The sequence below is a fragment of the Cryptotermes secundus genome, unplaced genomic scaffold (genome assembly GCF_002891405.2).
Source record: "Cryptotermes secundus unplaced genomic scaffold, Csec_1.0 scaffold277, whole genome shotgun sequence".
Taxonomy (NCBI): domain Eukaryota; kingdom Metazoa; phylum Arthropoda; class Insecta; order Blattodea; family Kalotermitidae; genus Cryptotermes; species Cryptotermes secundus.
The window spans coordinates 145,405-163,186 of NW_019720164.1; the positions used below are offsets into that span (position 1 = coordinate 145,405).

At 42.4% G+C, this 17,782-nt stretch overlaps 1 protein-coding gene across 4 annotated transcripts in view; it reads right to left on the reverse strand.

The window, feature by feature from the left end:
• LOC111867150 (filamin-A) overlaps window positions 1-17,782 on the reverse strand; it is a 308,902-nt gene that overhangs the window by 121,467 nt on the left and 169,653 nt on the right. For all 4 annotated transcript variants that reach the window (XM_023856756.1, XM_023856738.1, XM_023856746.1 and 1 more), the window contains one exon: window positions 15,861-15,996. In XM_023856756.1, the coding sequence (XP_023712524.1) occupies window positions 15,861-15,996 (136 nt within the window). The remainder of the gene's footprint in view (window positions 1-15,860; window positions 15,997-17,782) is intronic.

Consider the following 17,782-nt stretch of genomic DNA (forward strand, 5'->3'; position numbering starts at 1 on the left):
CAATTTTAGGTAAGCTTACACATGTTTTCCATATGTGATCTCCGCGGTCTTTTATACTTGCTTGGTCTTGATTCTAATTTACTGCAAAGTTAATCAACAGTACGGATATCAAACTGCAAACACTTAGCATTACTAATAATTAACGAAGTCGAAGTAATCAACCCACTCAAAAGAACAATGACAAAGGTAAAGAACACGTAGAGTGTAAGGGGCTGTCACGATGGTGTGTTAGTATAAAGCTATCCCTGTAACAGGCCGTGAAGGCCCACAGGGCTGTAAGACGTCGAGGCACCCACATTTTCTCTAGACAATCGGCTCACAGATGGCAGTAAGGTTGTCAGCCTTACGCGCCGCACGGGGGCCCTTTACCCTCCAGGAAGATTCCTGGTATTCATTTCTATTAGAGGCTGAGTCGACACCAGGACCACAGTGCGGCTGGAAGGATTACGTAAATTGAAAAAAAAAAATCCACCTCATCTGGACTCGAACACGCGACCTCAACCAACTACACTACGGCGTGCTTCAGCGTACTGGTATAACACTCGGAATTATTTGGTTTTTGGACTTTGTCCATCGTCCGGTATTCTAAAATACTAGAGAATGCAACATTTCGGAAATTGGATTGCTTCCGTCCTCAGATTTGGGGGGGGGGGCTTACTCTGCTGGGTCCCTTAGAAAGAGCAGGTGTCTCCCACCCCCTCATCTGAGGACGGAAACAGATCCAGTTTCCGGAATGTTGTGTTCTCCTGCTTTTTAGAACACCGAACGATAAAATAAAAAAAGTAATTCCTAAAGAACGCCTCTTACGTGACAAAATGTGGTACTAAATTGTTTCTCTTATGCTTCGCTAATTTTGCACTGCACCGAAAATACAAGTTCCCAATAAATCCTGAATAATTTAATTAGGTTTGTAATTCATTTCATCGAGAATCTGTACGGCAAACAATTTGGAGAAAAAAAAAGATCAAATCCTATTTTAGTTTTATGTACAATAAGATTCATAGATTCATACGAGCTTAAATGAAATTCCGCAGAAAATATTCATATGGGCCCCAAAGCTAAATGCAGTCGGTTTCGGTTGATGAGGATAAACGAAAGCGTCCTCTCTGTAATGCCTTCATTGGTGCAATTTACACACACACACACACCTAAGAAGTTCCGAATATTCACATGGGCTATGTGACAGAGGTGACGCCAGCGACAGCGGTGGTGGGTTGTGTACACTAACAGGAATAGAAACATTTATAACTGAAGTTTAAATATGGGCATGCGCATACATGCTCTCACATTCGCTTCTGATCGCCATCCACAACTGGACTATAAAATTCAGTCGAGGCCAACAATTCTAAATTTATTTCTAGCAGAACAGCTTGAAAACGCTAGATGTCAGCATTTACCAAGTACGATCTATTCCTGAGTAACTCGCACAGAAAGAGACGAATGACTTAAACTCAATTAATTCTGTGCCGACTATTGCAAGCAATGACTGCCACTATCATGTTGTATTATTTGTTACAACTGAATATGCCTATATCATCAACCACTACTGTCTGTCCTCCACTTTCTTCTGTCCTCTCATTAGAACTGTCTTATAACTGTGCCCACTATTTTCATACCCCTTTACATTTCGTCTGACGATTACAACTGGCCCTTGATCTCCGTAATTTGTCATCATGCCTTACGTCCATACTGCTCTATTATTCTAGAACAGCGGATAAATTTCATATTAATCTATAGGTTCCCTCTGTTCACCTGTACTACCTACAGAATTGATATTCAAAAACAATATCTGGAGAGCAGACAAACACATGCAAAACTTCAGAGAGGAAAACTAACATATGGCAATAAGTGCTTAAGCTAGTGAAGTTTTGGGTAACATGAAACTAAATGTATAAAATATATTTTAACTTGAAAGGATTCTGACGATGGTGTATACTGTACTTCTTTTGGCTTATTTTTGATCTGTCTCCGTCTTCAGGTGTATAGGGAGTAGGTTAAACCTTCCCTATATACCTGAAGGCGGAGACAGATCCAGTCTCCGAAACGTTGTGGTTTTTTTGTCTTTTTTATATGCCGGACGATGGGTGAAGTCCAAAATAAGCCAAAAGAAGTATATTTTAACTGTTCGCAAGAATGCAACTATTTTATGTTGCAACACCAACTAAATCTAGCTTCGATCGGTCGGTCCTCGACGAGTCTGAATGCGAAATGGAAAAACAATTTCTATGAACTAATCGCCTACTTTCAGTGAAATCTGATTATCTGATACAAGCAAAAAGAAGACAGTATATCCATGGAATTAGTTAGGCTGATTAAAGCGTGTTTAAATGAAATATAAAGACCGCAAAGGTAAACACCTGTCCGATAATTTTTCTATCCAGAATGGTCTAAAACAAGGATATGCTTTATCGCCACTGCTTTTCAACTTTGCTTTAGAATATGCCACTAGGAAGGTCCAGAAAAACCAGGTAAAAGGTAAAGTTGTCCCTCTGCTTAATTAGTTATGCACTCCGTCATGAAGGAGTATGGGGAAGTGGATGTACAGATCTGTATTTTCTTGACCTCGGTACTAGCTGGAGGCGAGTGGTCAGCTTCACGCCCCGGCCGTTTTACCCCCTGGGGAAAGCCCCCGGTACCCATTTGATACGAGGTTGGGTGGACCCCAAAAGTCGGTTTGGACGACGTGAAGAAAGTTCTTGACCCTACCAGGACTCGAACTCTGACCCCTCGGTCGTCTGGCTCCTAGCTAGTCGCTATACCGACTACACTAACCCGGCTCCTAGAAAAGCCAGGTGGGGCAGAAAGTAAATGGGACACATCAGCTGCTGGTCTACGCCGATAACGTAAATCTATTGGGAGCTTAAATAGATACCATAGTGCAAATTTCAGAAACTTAAAACTGATGCTAATAAGGCGGATTGGTCTAGAAGTAAATACAGATAAAACTAAGCATATGTTGATGTCTCGTCACCATAACGCAGGGCAAAATCATAACATAAAGATAGCTCACAGATTTAATTCGGGCAATGCTTGCTACCGTTCAGTCCAGAACCTTGTATCTTCTCGTTTGCTGTCTAAAGACGTTAAAGTTAGAATACACAAAACTATAATTTTGCCTGTGGTTCTGTACTGGTGTGAAACTTGGTCTCTGGCATTAACGTGGAACACAGACTGAGGGTGTTTGAGAACAGGGTGTTGAGGAGAATATTTGGACCGAAGAGAGATGAACTGATAGGAGGTTAGAGAAAACTGCATAATGAGGAGCTTCATAACTTTTACTCTTCTCCAAGTGTAATAAGAATGATCAAGTGAAGGAGGATGAGGTGGACAGGGGATGCAGCACGAATTGAAGGCGACAGCGTACATGGTTTTGATAGGAAAAACTGAAGGAACGAGAATACTAGGAAGATCTACACGTAGGCGGGAGGTTAATATTAAATTGATCTTAGAGAGATAGGATGGGGTGGCACGGATTGGATTGATCTGGTTCAAGATAGGGACGGGTGGAGGGCTCCTGTGAACACGGTAATGAACCTTCGGGTTCCATAAAATGCTGGGAAGTTCCTGAGTAGCTGCGCGACTGGCGGCTTCTCAAGAAGGGCTCAGCTCCATGGAGTTAGATTAGTTAACGTGAATGTGAAATGGAGTCAAAAAAACAATACGACAATCTGTAATGTTGGTATTACGGATGCGAGGGACTTATGCAGTATGCCTGTGAGATTGTCTCAAGTGGCATGATATACATACCAAGTCTCATGACAATTCGTTCAGGTATTCAAGTAATATTAAGCTTATTGCGTCAACAATTTGAGAGGCTACCGTGTTGTTATTAGTGACCGGCCGGATTTATGAAGTGCACCAACTCGATGGCTTCATATGGCGTGGTAATATACCAAGTTTCAAGAAGACTGGTATATATGTTGAAGGAATATTATGGTTTTGTCTCCGCAATTTTAAAAGTTGTAATGTTGGTATTACTGATGAAAGGATGAAACTTGCCGTTGAGATTGGCTTCGGTGCCATGATATGAATACCAAGTTTAATATATATTGGATCAGGAATTCAAAAGTTTGGAATGTGGACACAGACAATAGGGTGATCTCATAAGCCTACTTGTATTTTTTCAAAACTCATGGGTATCATCTATTCGCATAGCGGCCTCCGTAGTCTAGGGGTGACGTTCAAACACGGCGGAGGTCGTGGAATTTTTAAGGGCGGAAAAATTCGGGGAACAAGTCCTCCGGGAGGGACTTTAAGCCGTGGGTCCCGCGTCGTAGCTTTACGGCACGTGAAAGAACCTCATGTCCCAAGGGGACCACTGAGCCAAATGGGGGGAAGCATCGAGATACCGCTGAGCCAGTAGAGGCCGAACTCGCTGGCTGAGTCGGGACTGATGGCACGCACCAGTACCGGTAGGGAATAGAGACTGGTAGAGTATCATAGGGTGATGCACAATGGACCAACAGTTGGTCTAAGTGCATGGGGAAACCCACCCTCTCCAATACAATACAATACAATCTATTCGCATGAATACGCAGTATGCAAGAGCAAACTTCCACTAACAACCACACTAAGATCTCGACACTCCACTAAAATAACCAAAATACAACTCGCATCTTAGCTAAAATATAATATGAGTATTAAGCATCAAAACATGTGCTTTATCGCTAGGCTATTAAAAATATGTATTTTAGAGCAATCCTTAACTTAGTTCACTTTCTTTCTGAAGGTCAAATTATTTCTGAGCAAAAGAATTTATTGCTCGTAGTCTGGTATGGTGGCCTTCCACCTGTAAGCACAAGCATTATTCTGAAGTTGGAAACCATTTCCAAGACAGTCAGGTTGCAGCTTTCTAGCGTCACACATATTATAACCATGTCAATTTAATTAGGGTCTTATCGCTTCATACTAATGATTCCTTTAATAAACTCATTATAGCGAACCTCGGTTTATTTTATGACGCCTTATCAACTGCATATGTAATAAGACAGGAAGACTAAGTGGGAAGAACGGAAAACGTGACAACGTGCTGGTTGATTGGATCCATCATCACACACCAAAAAGGCGACGACCTGGAGGACTACAGCGACTCAAAAAAACAAGACATGCACCAAGAGAGCCTGGCCCGGTGCCACCTTTTCCACTACAAATCCCACATGGAATGCTCTGGGTTGAACCAAAGGCCCTATAGTGATAAATTCAGTCTCACTGCTTAAGCTACGTTACGGGTCGCAACACATTTGTAAATACAGAAACTTGGAGGGGGGTAGAGTAACCACACAGTGTTCACATGAGCCCTCCACCCGCCCCTATCTTGAACCAGATCAATCCAGTCCATATCACCCCATCCTATCTCTCTAAGATAAATTTAATATTAACCTCCCACCTACGTGTAGGTTTTCCTAGTGTTCTCTTTCCTTCAGTTTTCCCTATCAAAACCATGTAAGCTGTCGCCTTCCATTCGTGCTGCATCCCCTGCCCCACCTTATCCTCCTTGAATCTTTAGTACTCTGAAGACACCGGCTGCCCTTAGGAGTTTTCGTAATTCCCACATTACCTCCAGAAAAACGCTAGTTAAGTACTTTAAAAAATTCCACGACGGCCTCCTTCCGCCTCATCGTTATTCATAATCACCCGACCACTCGAAGCTATATGCCTATAACCTATGCAACTGATAGGGCGTCATTAAAGAAATAAAGAAACGCGAAAAAAATGTAGTTAAGGCTTTCGTCCATTTGCTCTCTGTTCTATATGTTCTTATTCCTGTTATTTCTTATTGATAAACCCTGATCTCAGATGTTCACATAGTTGCAGTCATATACTGACATAGGTTGTCCAGTGATTGACGTTAGCTCTTCATAACGGGCCCAATAGAGTAGGTTCCATCCACCACCTCACATGAGGACGGAAACAGATTCAATTTCCGAAGCGTTTTGTTCTTTAGAATACTGCAAGGTGGACAAAGTCTAAAAACTCAGTAATCCCGAATGTCATATACCATCGTCATAACTCTTCAGAATCTCCCGAGTGAGCAGGGAAATGAAACACTGAATTCCATAAAACGGCCAAAATGTATTGTGTAAGCAAGCAACTATTAGATTCTCATGGTCTCAGCTCACAGAGTGAATTTCGTAATTATGTTAAGGCAATGGATGCAACAAATGGAAAATTTAGTTCACAATGTGCAGAGTGTAACAACGCATATGCACAGTTGCAAAGAGACTACGCGCGAACCATGCCACCTGGCTTGCGGAGAACAGAAAACCACAATTTAATGGCTAATCATTCGGCTTGTGTTTATGTTCATTCCCTAGGCGTCGTGGGCGACGTACCGTAAAGTCACGTTTTTAGTGCTCTTTGCAAAACGAGAGACGGAATTTAGAGACCATAAGTGCTGTACAATCCACTTACTGGGTATGTCGTTCTGCGAAGCGGGAATTAGCACCAACTGCACGTAAGTGAGCCTGTATGTTCCGAATTTCCACTAACAAATAAAGTCATTTAGCTTTATTACAGCAAATTACTTGTATCTACTATAACATTTGCATTCTTAACTTGGTTCATCCAGGTCTGTCACACTAGCAGTATGTAGGATTTTTAGTTCATCCTTTACATGTTTCGGTCAAAACGACCATCTTCAGAAGGATATTATCAACACATGAAAACTACTATTACCCTGTCATAGATATAAATACTATATATTTTAACTAATACTAAGATCTATATTGATTTGTTGAAACACCTAAAAATTATTACAATAAGTCGGTTTATAAAGTAGTACAATATACACGTATGTTCTAATCTAGAACTAATTTGGTTCGTGTTATTACTACTACTTTATAGACAAACTTACTGAAATAATTTTTTGAGTCTTAACAAATCAACGTACATCTTCTTACTAGTTAAAAGGTATAATATTTATATTTAGGTTGAAAACCTTACCGCCATCTGTGAGCCGATTGTCTAGAAAATGTGGGAACGTCAACATCTCACAATCCTATGGGCCTCCACGACCTGTTACAGGGATACCTTTGTTATTATTATCTATGGCATGGCAATAGAAGAATCCGTATGTGTTGATAATATCCTTCTGAAGATGGTCATTTTCACTGAAACATGTAAGGTAAGGCAAGCTAAAGTTTTCCTGTGCCTAACTAATTAACCACTCCACCATGGAGGCGTATGGGGAGTCGATACATAGATCCACATTTTCTTCACCTCGGCACTAGCTAGAGGTGAGTGGTCAGCCCCCGGCACACATTGAATAGGAGGTTGGGTGGATCCCAGTGCCGGTCTGGACGACATGGAGGAGTGAAAATTCTTGAACCCACCCGGACTTGAACTCCGACCCCTCGGTCGTCCAGCCACTAGCCAGTCGCTATACCGACTGCGCTATCCCGACTCACATACTAGCTGATGAAAAGTACAAATTAAGAAGCTTTCTCCTCGTTACGTCATTTTTCATAGACTCATATTTTCCTAGGTTTCTAACACGATTCTCATTGTCTAGATAATATGTGGGAGCCTCGAAGTCTCACAACCATATGGGCTTTCACGGCCCGTTTCAGGGACCGTAAAGGACGAAAAATTAAAAACACGACTTTTATCAATTACACTGGACGGTGGTTAAAAATCTTATATACATTCGCATTCTTTAACGAGAGATTCGATTCTAACAATTATTAATATTAAAGTAAACGTCCTCTTCCTACGTCAGCTGTTGAATTCCTACTACCGGTGTCCATTCTTCACTTGGCCGAAGTGAGGTTCTTAATTATCGAGTTTTTTTTATTGCTAGTAGGGTGGGACTAAGTCCCTTGTACTGCGGCCACTTCTGGCCTATTGTACCAGCCCCAGATGATAGGTGCGAGTGATTGTGGAGCAATTGGTGGAATGAAGATTGGAAGGGGAAACCGAAGTACTCGGAGAAACCTGCCCCAGCGCCACTTTGTCCACCACAAATCCCACTTAACCAGACCCGGGATCGAACCCGGGCCGCCGCGGTGGGAAGCCAGCGACTAACCTCTTGAGCTATGGCGCGGCCCTCATTATCCAGTTAAACAGGATGGAAGATAGCAACAATATATCCTGTCTGGTCAGTCAGTATAACGACTAGGCTGGACGACGGAGGAGACAGGATTAGATTCCCGGAAGAGATTTTTCTCTTGTCCATAACGCCCAGACCGACTTTTGGGTCCACCCAATCTCATATCCGATGGGAAGTGGGAGCTGTTTCCCAGGTGGTAAAGCGGCAGGAGCGTGTACTGACCACTCACCTCAACCTAGTGTCAAGGTAAAGAATAGTGGTACTATATCTCCACTCCCCCAAACGCCTTCACTGAGTGGTACTTAATTAAACCAAGGATAGCTTCATTTTTTATTATTTTACCTGTATCACGCGTCCAGTGTTCTGCATATTAACAAATTGCGGTTTAACACGTCGAAATAGTGGGAGATTTGCTGCGTGAAACTGATGTAATTGGAGAATGAACATTAATATCTTCCGGAATGTAGTGCCGTGTAGTTTTGTAGATGTTTACCGACGTTACGGAGGAACGTGCCGCCTCAATCTTCAGGGCAGATTTAGGCAGTACGTACCTCCGAAATGTCATTGAACATCTAGCAGACTGCATAGCGTCCCACCCCAGAGGGCAGTAATCTTCACGGTAACCGTCGCAAGAACCTCAAATCTTAGCTGAAGAATGTTTGCTCGAAAATTTAATTGAAACACAAGTCATGTCTGTCAGTAACTCTAATATGTCATAAAAAAAAAGTACTCGTGGGAAAAAGCGAATAACCATGCGCACTAAACTTTATCGCGGACGCGTACGTATCTCACAAATCATAAATATAGTAATCAGGGGCAAAAACGGCAACTGTATCCTTACGCCTATTACTGAACATGCCTTAGGTTACTTAACACTTTTTTTTTCATCTACATAAGTCAAGCTTCTACAGCGTGTAATGGGTGGGTGACTACATATGAAAAATTCACAAGTACTAATAAGAGGTCAGAGCATATTTTTAGGTAACGTCCTAGCATTTTGATGTAGTGCCTGAGGAAAATTTCAGGATACCCGACCTCAGGGCCAAGACTCGAAGTAAAGAGCTCCAGAAAACAAAACAAAAAATCTCCCCAAATTATTGTATTATATAGAAAATTAAAACAAAGGAATATTAAGTGAAACACAGGAATCGAATTCATTTAAACCACGATTTTCATTATTATCACCACCATTTTATCAACATGATTATTTTAATTTCTCTTTCTCTTTGACTATTTTAAGAGGCTGTATAAATTATATATCTATATTATGTAGTCAACAGGATAAAAATCTGAAGTAAGTGTAATATGGCGTGGCCTATACTAAGGCACATCCTATCATCTGAACAAAATGACTGAATAAAATCTCAGTCATTCTGAGGAAAAACAAGGCTTTGTGCAGATGGAATTACTGGGTCGCAAATTCGGGCCTGAATAGAGCGAGATGTCTGTGCTAGCAATAGGATGGACTGTGCGGTCCTGTAAGTAGACTAGTATACTTAATAGCCTGGTTTTCCTTGACGACCCCACACTTTTCCTTGCATATTTTAAAAACAGTATGATCATATTAATCTGCGGAAGAACAGATACTGGGGTTATCCCAATATTCGCCTGGCGTATCTAAAGGAAACCTAGAAAAAACTGAACGATATCGCACACAAATTCGATCCCCGGACCTGACAACTGCGGTATAAAGGGTGCATGGTCCTGGAGCATTCTAACACTGGCAGTGCGGCTTCATATCTTGCCTGGACATAAATACACGTACATGTCCGCGTTCTTGACACGAGCTCATTGACCTATCAATAGAACCCCGATAGAAAGTTAATGAAAACAGAAACCGCTAGCAAAAAATCTGTTCAAAGATACTTAGGGGGCACATAGGCAGCATTCACTGCTCCACTGGCTCTGCTGTTTGTAAACCATAACAACAGTCATGTCGCTCACTCATGGAGCTGAGCCCTTCCTGAGAAGTCGCCAACTGTGCAGCTACACAAGAACTTCCCAGCATTTTATGGAACCTGAAGGTTCATTAACGTGTTCACAAGAGCCCTGCACCGGTCCCTAACCTGAGCCAGATCAATCCAATCCATGCCATCCCATCTCTCTAAGATCCATTTTAATATTGTCCACCCACCTAATAAGTCATGTGATTATCGTAACATTTAGACAGTCAAGCATGAAATCACGTTTATCTCGCCCTGCATCTGTCTCTGCAGTATAGAGTAACTTTCATACTTAGGACCGCGCCATAGCTCAAGCGGTTAGTCGCTGGCTTCCCACCGCGGCGGGCCGGGCTCGATCCCGGGTCTGGTCAAGTGGGATTTGTGGTGGACAAAGTGGCGCTGGGGCAGGTTTTCTCCTAGTACTTCGGTTTCCCCTGCCAATCTTCATTCCACCAACTGCTCCACAATCACCCTCACCTATCATCTGGGGCTGGTACAATAGGCCAGAAGTGGCCGCAGTAAAAGGGACTTAGTCCCACCCCACTAGCAATAAAAACAAATAACTTTCATACGACAGATTACGTTGATTTACATACTTAATTGAACTCTGTAACTATCAAACGGTGATATCATAAGAAAATACGTATAAATTATTTCATTATGCCTCGCCTTCTCTGGGTAATTTAGTGATGATACCGTGGAGTGAAAATTTGGTTCAAGTTTCTAAGATCTCTCAATTTAATTTGTAGCTGCCGCGAGGCACATGGAAAGAATGACAACGCTTCGATAATCGTTTCCGAATAAGACACAGTAAGGTCAGAGCAAAATAATAATAATAATAATAAACATATGAGGGCCATATATTTCCGGAATGAGAGTGAAACGATGAGACATGCGGATATGAAACAAATGCAGTAGGACTGGCAAAGAAGAAGAATAGGAAAAGAAAAAAGTGAAAGAGATGCAGTTGTTCAGAAGGACGTTATTTGCATCTGCTTCTGCACAGCCATGGGCTAGCTACTAGCCTCAATTTGGCAAAACATGTTCGTTACGTTGCCAGACTCGTCAGACTCCTTGCCGACTGTGCGGATCATATTTCAATTTCCGTTTACCTCCCGTCAATCACTGAGAGCTTGGTGAAGTGTTGTTTGTTTATGTAACATCGCCCGTGGCGTCCTTGTTCCCAGTTTAATTTCTCACACTTCAGATACAAAGGGGAGGGAGGTTTACACAACAATCGGCAATACCGTCCGAAACCCCAGTCCAACAATGTAACGTATAAGCAGAAATACAAAGTCACGGATAACAGGTAATGGAGGAAACACCACTTACGCATCATCTCCAGATAGAACACACGGATACAAAACAGATTTGCAAATTATAAGCATGTTTCTGTGAATATAGCTTTCTACACAACGGATTCGAGACTTCAACACTAGCAGGTTGGTGCAGAGTTAATTTCTATTCGGGAAGCGCCCGGTTCGAACCTCGGCTGTGTCACTGGCTACTCCTAATGTGATTCGTGGTTTTCCTAGATCCAGGACGAATGGCAGAGAAGTTTAAAAAGGCACAGAAAGCTTCCTTTGAAATCCGTATCCGCTATTCACGATCACTCTCTGGTCTTGACGCCGTATATATCCACTATTCACGATCACTCTCTGGTCTTGACGCCGTATATATCCACCATTCACGATCACTCTCTGGTCTTGACGCCGTATACAACAAATCCGGACGCCCTACATTAAATTAATACGATCGTGTTCTCCCGGCGGTTGACTATAAAGAATGCGGTCTTGGGAGTTTTAACGTCGTGGAGCTCGGAGAAAGGCTGACGTTTCGGAGGAACACATCACCTACATCTTCAGTGCTGACGAAGTTTAACGAGAGGCGTTACGTGTTAGCTTAAATGCTCGGAAAGCCCATCCTAGCTCTAATATCCGAATCGGCTCAATAGAGATTTTTCTGTCTCATCAAATGAAAACTGATCATCAAATCCTGTATCATCAATACACAAGAAATATCAACTAAAACAAAAGACAAACACTTGGGGCCTTGGAACAAACGCATGGGGCGTTTTATTGTACAAACTGAAATAATCAAATATATGTCGGTTGTATGGTCCAGGAATTTGTAACAGAGCTCATGAATTAATTCATTAAAGTGAGCATGCTGACAGGAGGGGGGGCGGTAGCAAGGTGTTGCAGAGTAGGGGAAGTGCAATTTATATGCGACACCCGAAATCTGTCCACCCATTTTTACTTACTTCAGCGCTACTTGACGACAATCAGATCTAATCCTCTTGCCGGTCACCACGCACTGTCTTCTTCCTCCGCGGATCCAACATCAACTACGTACAAACTACTTACTCAACAATCAATCCGACTCCAGACTTAATTTTGTCGGTACACAACAAAAGAATAAAAGGGGGAACAGAAAGAGGGTGTGAGAGAGTACGTCTACAGCCCCCTCCTTATATGCGCAAAGAATCTGGCAGGGACGCGTACAGGGCGTGGCGTCGTGATCAGACGGCCACCCCTGGTTCGGCAGCGTCCCCTCCACCCGTTAACACGTGAATGAAGGACACACGTGGTCAGATTGTGAGCGAGTGTAACAAGTTTCTTGGTATTTATGTACCCGTCTTCCGTTCCAAATATCAATTTACGCAACTTCATGAAATTAGGCGAAGTGCATACGATCCAATATTTACATATTATGCGTTATGCACTCTGTGTAATTTATCTGGGTGACGGTATGAAACATGCGCAAAGTCGACTGTGCCCATAAAATTAAACTTTTCTTGGCAATCAAGGCGGAGTTCTAAGGTTCTACACTGAAGCAGACGCTTCTCTTCTCTTTTCACATTTAATTTCATGTAATCTCACCAAGTTGTTTTACTGAACTTTGTGGCAAAGTTATGAATTCAAGATGGACCAAACTAGAATGCAAAACGGAGTCCTAACCGCTTCGTCACCACATAAATTTTGAGATCATTTCCTTCCAAATCCTCTCACTAATCAACGATACTTACTCATGGAGCTGAGCCATTCTGGAGGAGCCGCCAATTATGCAGCTACTCAGAATTTCCCAGCATTTTATGGAACACAACGGTTCATTACCGTGTTCACAAGAGCCCTCCACTGGTCCCTATCCTGAACCAGATCAATCCAATCCATACCATCCCTTCCTATCTCTCTAAGATCCATTTTAATATTGTCCGCCCACCTACGCCTTGGTCTTCCCAGTGGTCTCTTTCATTCTGCCTTTCCCACTAATATCCTATATGCATTTCTCGTCTCCCCAATTCATGCTACATGTCCTGCCCATCTCATCCTCCCTGATATCATCATTCTAATTATGCTTGGAGAAGAGTACAAGTTATGAAGCTCCTCATTATGCAGTTTTCTCCAACCTCCTGTCACTTCATCTCTCTTTGATCCCAATATTCTCTTCAACACCTTGTTCTCAAACACCTTCAGTCTATGTTCCTCCCTTAATGTCAGAGACCAAGTTTCACACCCATACAGAACCATAGGCAAAATTATAGTTTTGGGACAGGAGACGAGAAGACAAAAGGTTCTGGACTGAATGGTAGCAATCATTACCCGAGTTCAATCTCCTCTTAATTTCCAATCAACAATAAGAATCGCATTTATGATTCAGCAATGTCTAACCAATCCAGGCGAAAAAAGCGGCCTCAGAAAAACCAAGAGAATTAACGTGTCCTTTTAACATTACTCACAAAGGAATGTGCCGTATAAAAAATGTCAGACTACTTAGAATACTTCACTGAACATTCTGTTGGTTACTTCCTTCTTATGCTTAACGTAAAAAGTAGAACGTATTACAGAGGCACACTGCACACCCTCGTCTTACCCATCAATCCACCCGTCCCCAAGTTATTCTCCCTCATCACTTTTTTTTTCCCCTTGGCACTACAGCCCCAGTGGGCCTAGGCCTACCTCCATGAACTCCGTTCACTTGGGTTTTTCTCGATCTTACACATACGGTAGGACTCCTTGGGCGAGTGATCAGCTCGTCGCAAAGCCTCTACCTGTAGACAAACACAGAAAAACGCACACAAACATCCATGCCCTGAGTGGGATTCGAACCCAAGATCCCGGCTTCCGAGCGAGCGAAGACAGTACATGCCTTAGACCGCTCGGCTACCGTGACCGGCTCCCACATCACTTAATGAACGTAAATCAGATTGGCTTTATGACACGCTTAACAATATCTTCATTGGCTTAATTCGGTTCAAATGTATCAATCGGAACTCCCGTTTTACGCGCAGACATTAACGACCTCTTTAATATTTCGTTATGTACGTATAAACTGTGGGCACGCGGTAGCGTAGTTGGTTGATGCGCTATACTACAAGGCGGAAGGTCGTGGTATCGAATCCCGATGAGGTGGATTTCTTTCAATTGACCTAATCCTTTCAGCCGAATTATGGTCCTGGGGTCGATTCAGCCTATAACAGAAATGAGTACCAGGAATATTCCTGGGGCTAAAGGGAGGCCGGCACGTAAGGATGACAAACTCACCGCCATCTGTGAGCCGATTGTCTCGATGTGGGAGCCTCAACCTCTCACAACCCTATGGGCCTCCATGGCCTGTTACAGGGATACCTTTACTTTTACGTATAAACTACACACATACTAATGAGACAAACAACCTGTAACCTTGCTTTAAACATGAAGCATTTCTGAGAAGCTTCATAAACTCCATTTAAGAATATAAAACATCAAAGGCCACCGGAAGCATCTACATGTCGACTCTTGTTCATTTTTGTACATGCTCTAAAAATAAAATTACTTTCCCCGTTTAATTATGGAATACTTGTCTAATTTCACTTGTAACCAATTAAGTTACAAGATATGAAATATCGCTCAGTTCATATCCCTAATTACCGGTCTCCTTTGTCCTTGAACATTAGGATCTGTCCAGTGATTACAGGGGTCATAACGACATAAAGTAATGATATCATTCTGGCACTGCTAGTCTGGCCGAGATTGAAGTAGTACAGTGCTTCTGAAACGTCGGTCATTTACTGATGCACATTACATCACATGAAAGTGTCGAATCTCAGAGGCCGTAATTTTTCTCTTGACAGTAATTATGTAGGACATTGTTCCACTGTTCGAATAACAATGAAGTAAGACGTTTCGGAAGTAGGATCCTCGTCTTCAAGTAAAACGAAACGACTACTTCCTTCTCTCTAGAATCTTTCCCCTTACTAGTGACTCGACGATTCGTTACTGAATCAACACAAAACTCAAATCAGCCTAAAGATCCGTTCGGCCCTTGTCTAGATCTGGGGGTGGCTCCCAGAGACTGCTGACAGCGCCACCGATGTTTTGAGAAGGTGCGACTTCCAGTTTGTAATTGATGTATTGTTCTCATAACAGAAAAGAAAGCATAAACGGTGACAGCTAAGCAGAAAAAAAATCCACGATCGACGTAAAGTCAAAATAAACATATAAAAGCTGAAAAGAGAATGATAAGCACTAACATTTTCCAGTCAAAATTGTCTGACTGGTTATAGAGCGAACAAAAAAAAAATACATCTTTCATTCCAGATTTTGGGTTTTCGCGACGATTTATATACATTTTTTGAGTTCCTAAATCTGCATCTTGACGCCCTGTAGCAACGGAAAATGTTTGCAACATATCTTAACAACATGCTACCCCCATATTCGAAACGGGAAATCAGCAAATTCAATATTTTTAAGATTTGTCAAAAATTGTGTTTACGCTACCCATGAAGTTCTACCGACCGAGCGTGGAAATACTTAACTTCTTACAAACTGACGAGCATCCGTGTGTGGAAAATACCAAAGAGCTTAGTAGCGTACTTTCATTGCACTTACCGTGAAAGTATAGAAGCCATCTGGTACCGGTTGGCCACCAAATTTCACACTCAGGGTATAGTCACCTGCATCCTTCACCGTGTAGTAGATGCTGAACGTTCCGTCTCCATTGTCTTCAATATCGATGTCCAAGTCACTGAAATAAAAAAATCTTTACTAGTCACACTGGACGGAACTGTTTAACCTATGATATTGAAAAAAGTAATTTCACATTACTAGAATATTTTACTGTTGGTACTATCTACGGTTAGGACCGACTCTGTGGTCTAATGGTCAGAGTTCCTACCTACAGATCCAGATGTCCCGGGTTCGATTACCGGCACTACCAAATTTTCTGAGTAGTGAGTGTGGAACGGGGTCCATTCAGCCTCGTGAGGATAATTGAGGAGCTACTTCAAGGAAGTAGCGGCTTCGGTCTAGAAAACCGAGATTAACGGCCGTGGGGATCCGTTGCTCTGACCACGTGACACCCTCTATCCGCAAAAGTTGGCACTAACTTCGCCTACACGCGGGGCTCGTTCGGTTGATATAGTTCGCTTGCGGACTACAGGCCACGGAGTTCTTTTTTGTTATGACCACCATAATCAGAAAATCCATGTATGCTGAAGTGTTCTATCTTCTGCAATATAACGCCGTGTAGTCCGTTGGAAGTCATCCGACGTTCAGGAGTCTAAGTCGCCTTCATCTTCAAAGTCGAAGGATAAGACAATCAGGAAACCAGCGTTGCTACCCGCCTCATACTAATTTCTTAATTGGTTTATTTTTCTACCATGAAGATGGAGGTCACACGTTCCTCCGAAATGTCAGCGGACCTTCCAACTGACTGCTTGGGCGTTATATCCCAGAAGACAAAGCTCTTCATAACCACCGCTGTGAGAACCTCAAGTCATATACAGGTGTATGTTAATTACGTGTCGTGAAACTGAGTTAGAAAAGACTTTATTTCAGATCGAAGACTAAATTACAGTTCTACGTCCATGAAGCTACATATTTCGAAATAAACTACCAGATATAGCTCTAATTCATATATCCCATTTACTTCATACTTTTTAACGCCTGATTCAAATTCTTGTGGTTTCACATATTCTTGAAGAAAAATTGAACTGTCTTAAAATGGGCCACGAACACTTTTTCGGATATCCTATTCATGACTACCTTACCTTCCTTCATTCGGATAGAGCAAGTAAATTAAATGGTAATGAATCCAACCTGTACTGGGAAGTTACTCGCTTCAAATCTTGCTACAGACACTGGAAGTCCTGAGATTTTCCTCACTACTTCCCCAGGCCTTTACCCAGACAGGTCTACACTGAAGCAGATGACAACAACTCCCACTCCGTCTTCCAATTCATCTCATCAGAAGCTTTGAGTCCGTAGCCGACATGTTTCTCGATTTTTTTCCTTGGCACTACAGCCCCAGTGGGCCTAGGCCTACCTCCATGAACTTCTCCGTTCACTTCGGTTTTTCTAATCTTACACATTCGGTAGGACTCCTTTGGCGGGTGATCAGCTCGTCGCAAGGCCTCTACCTGTACACAAACACAGAAAAACGCACACACACAAACTATACATCCATGCCCTGAATGGGATTCGAACCCACGATCCCGGTTTCCAAGCGAGCGAAGACAGTACATGTCTTAGACCTCTCGGCTACCGTGACCGGCAGTTTCTCGATTTCCTTAACTTTATCAACCACAGTATTCGTATTACGTCTATAATATAGCATCAAATGGATGGATGCGTGTGAACTACGGACTGAGAATTGGAGTAGTTGTGGCCTATTTCGACGTACTATCCTATCATTTGCCTAGGAGGACTGAGGAACGACACGAAAAACTTAGTCAGCGTATAACGTAAACAACTGGGACATCCCAAAAACTAAAGAGGACTTGTAACTATTCAACTGTAAGCGGCCTCCCTAG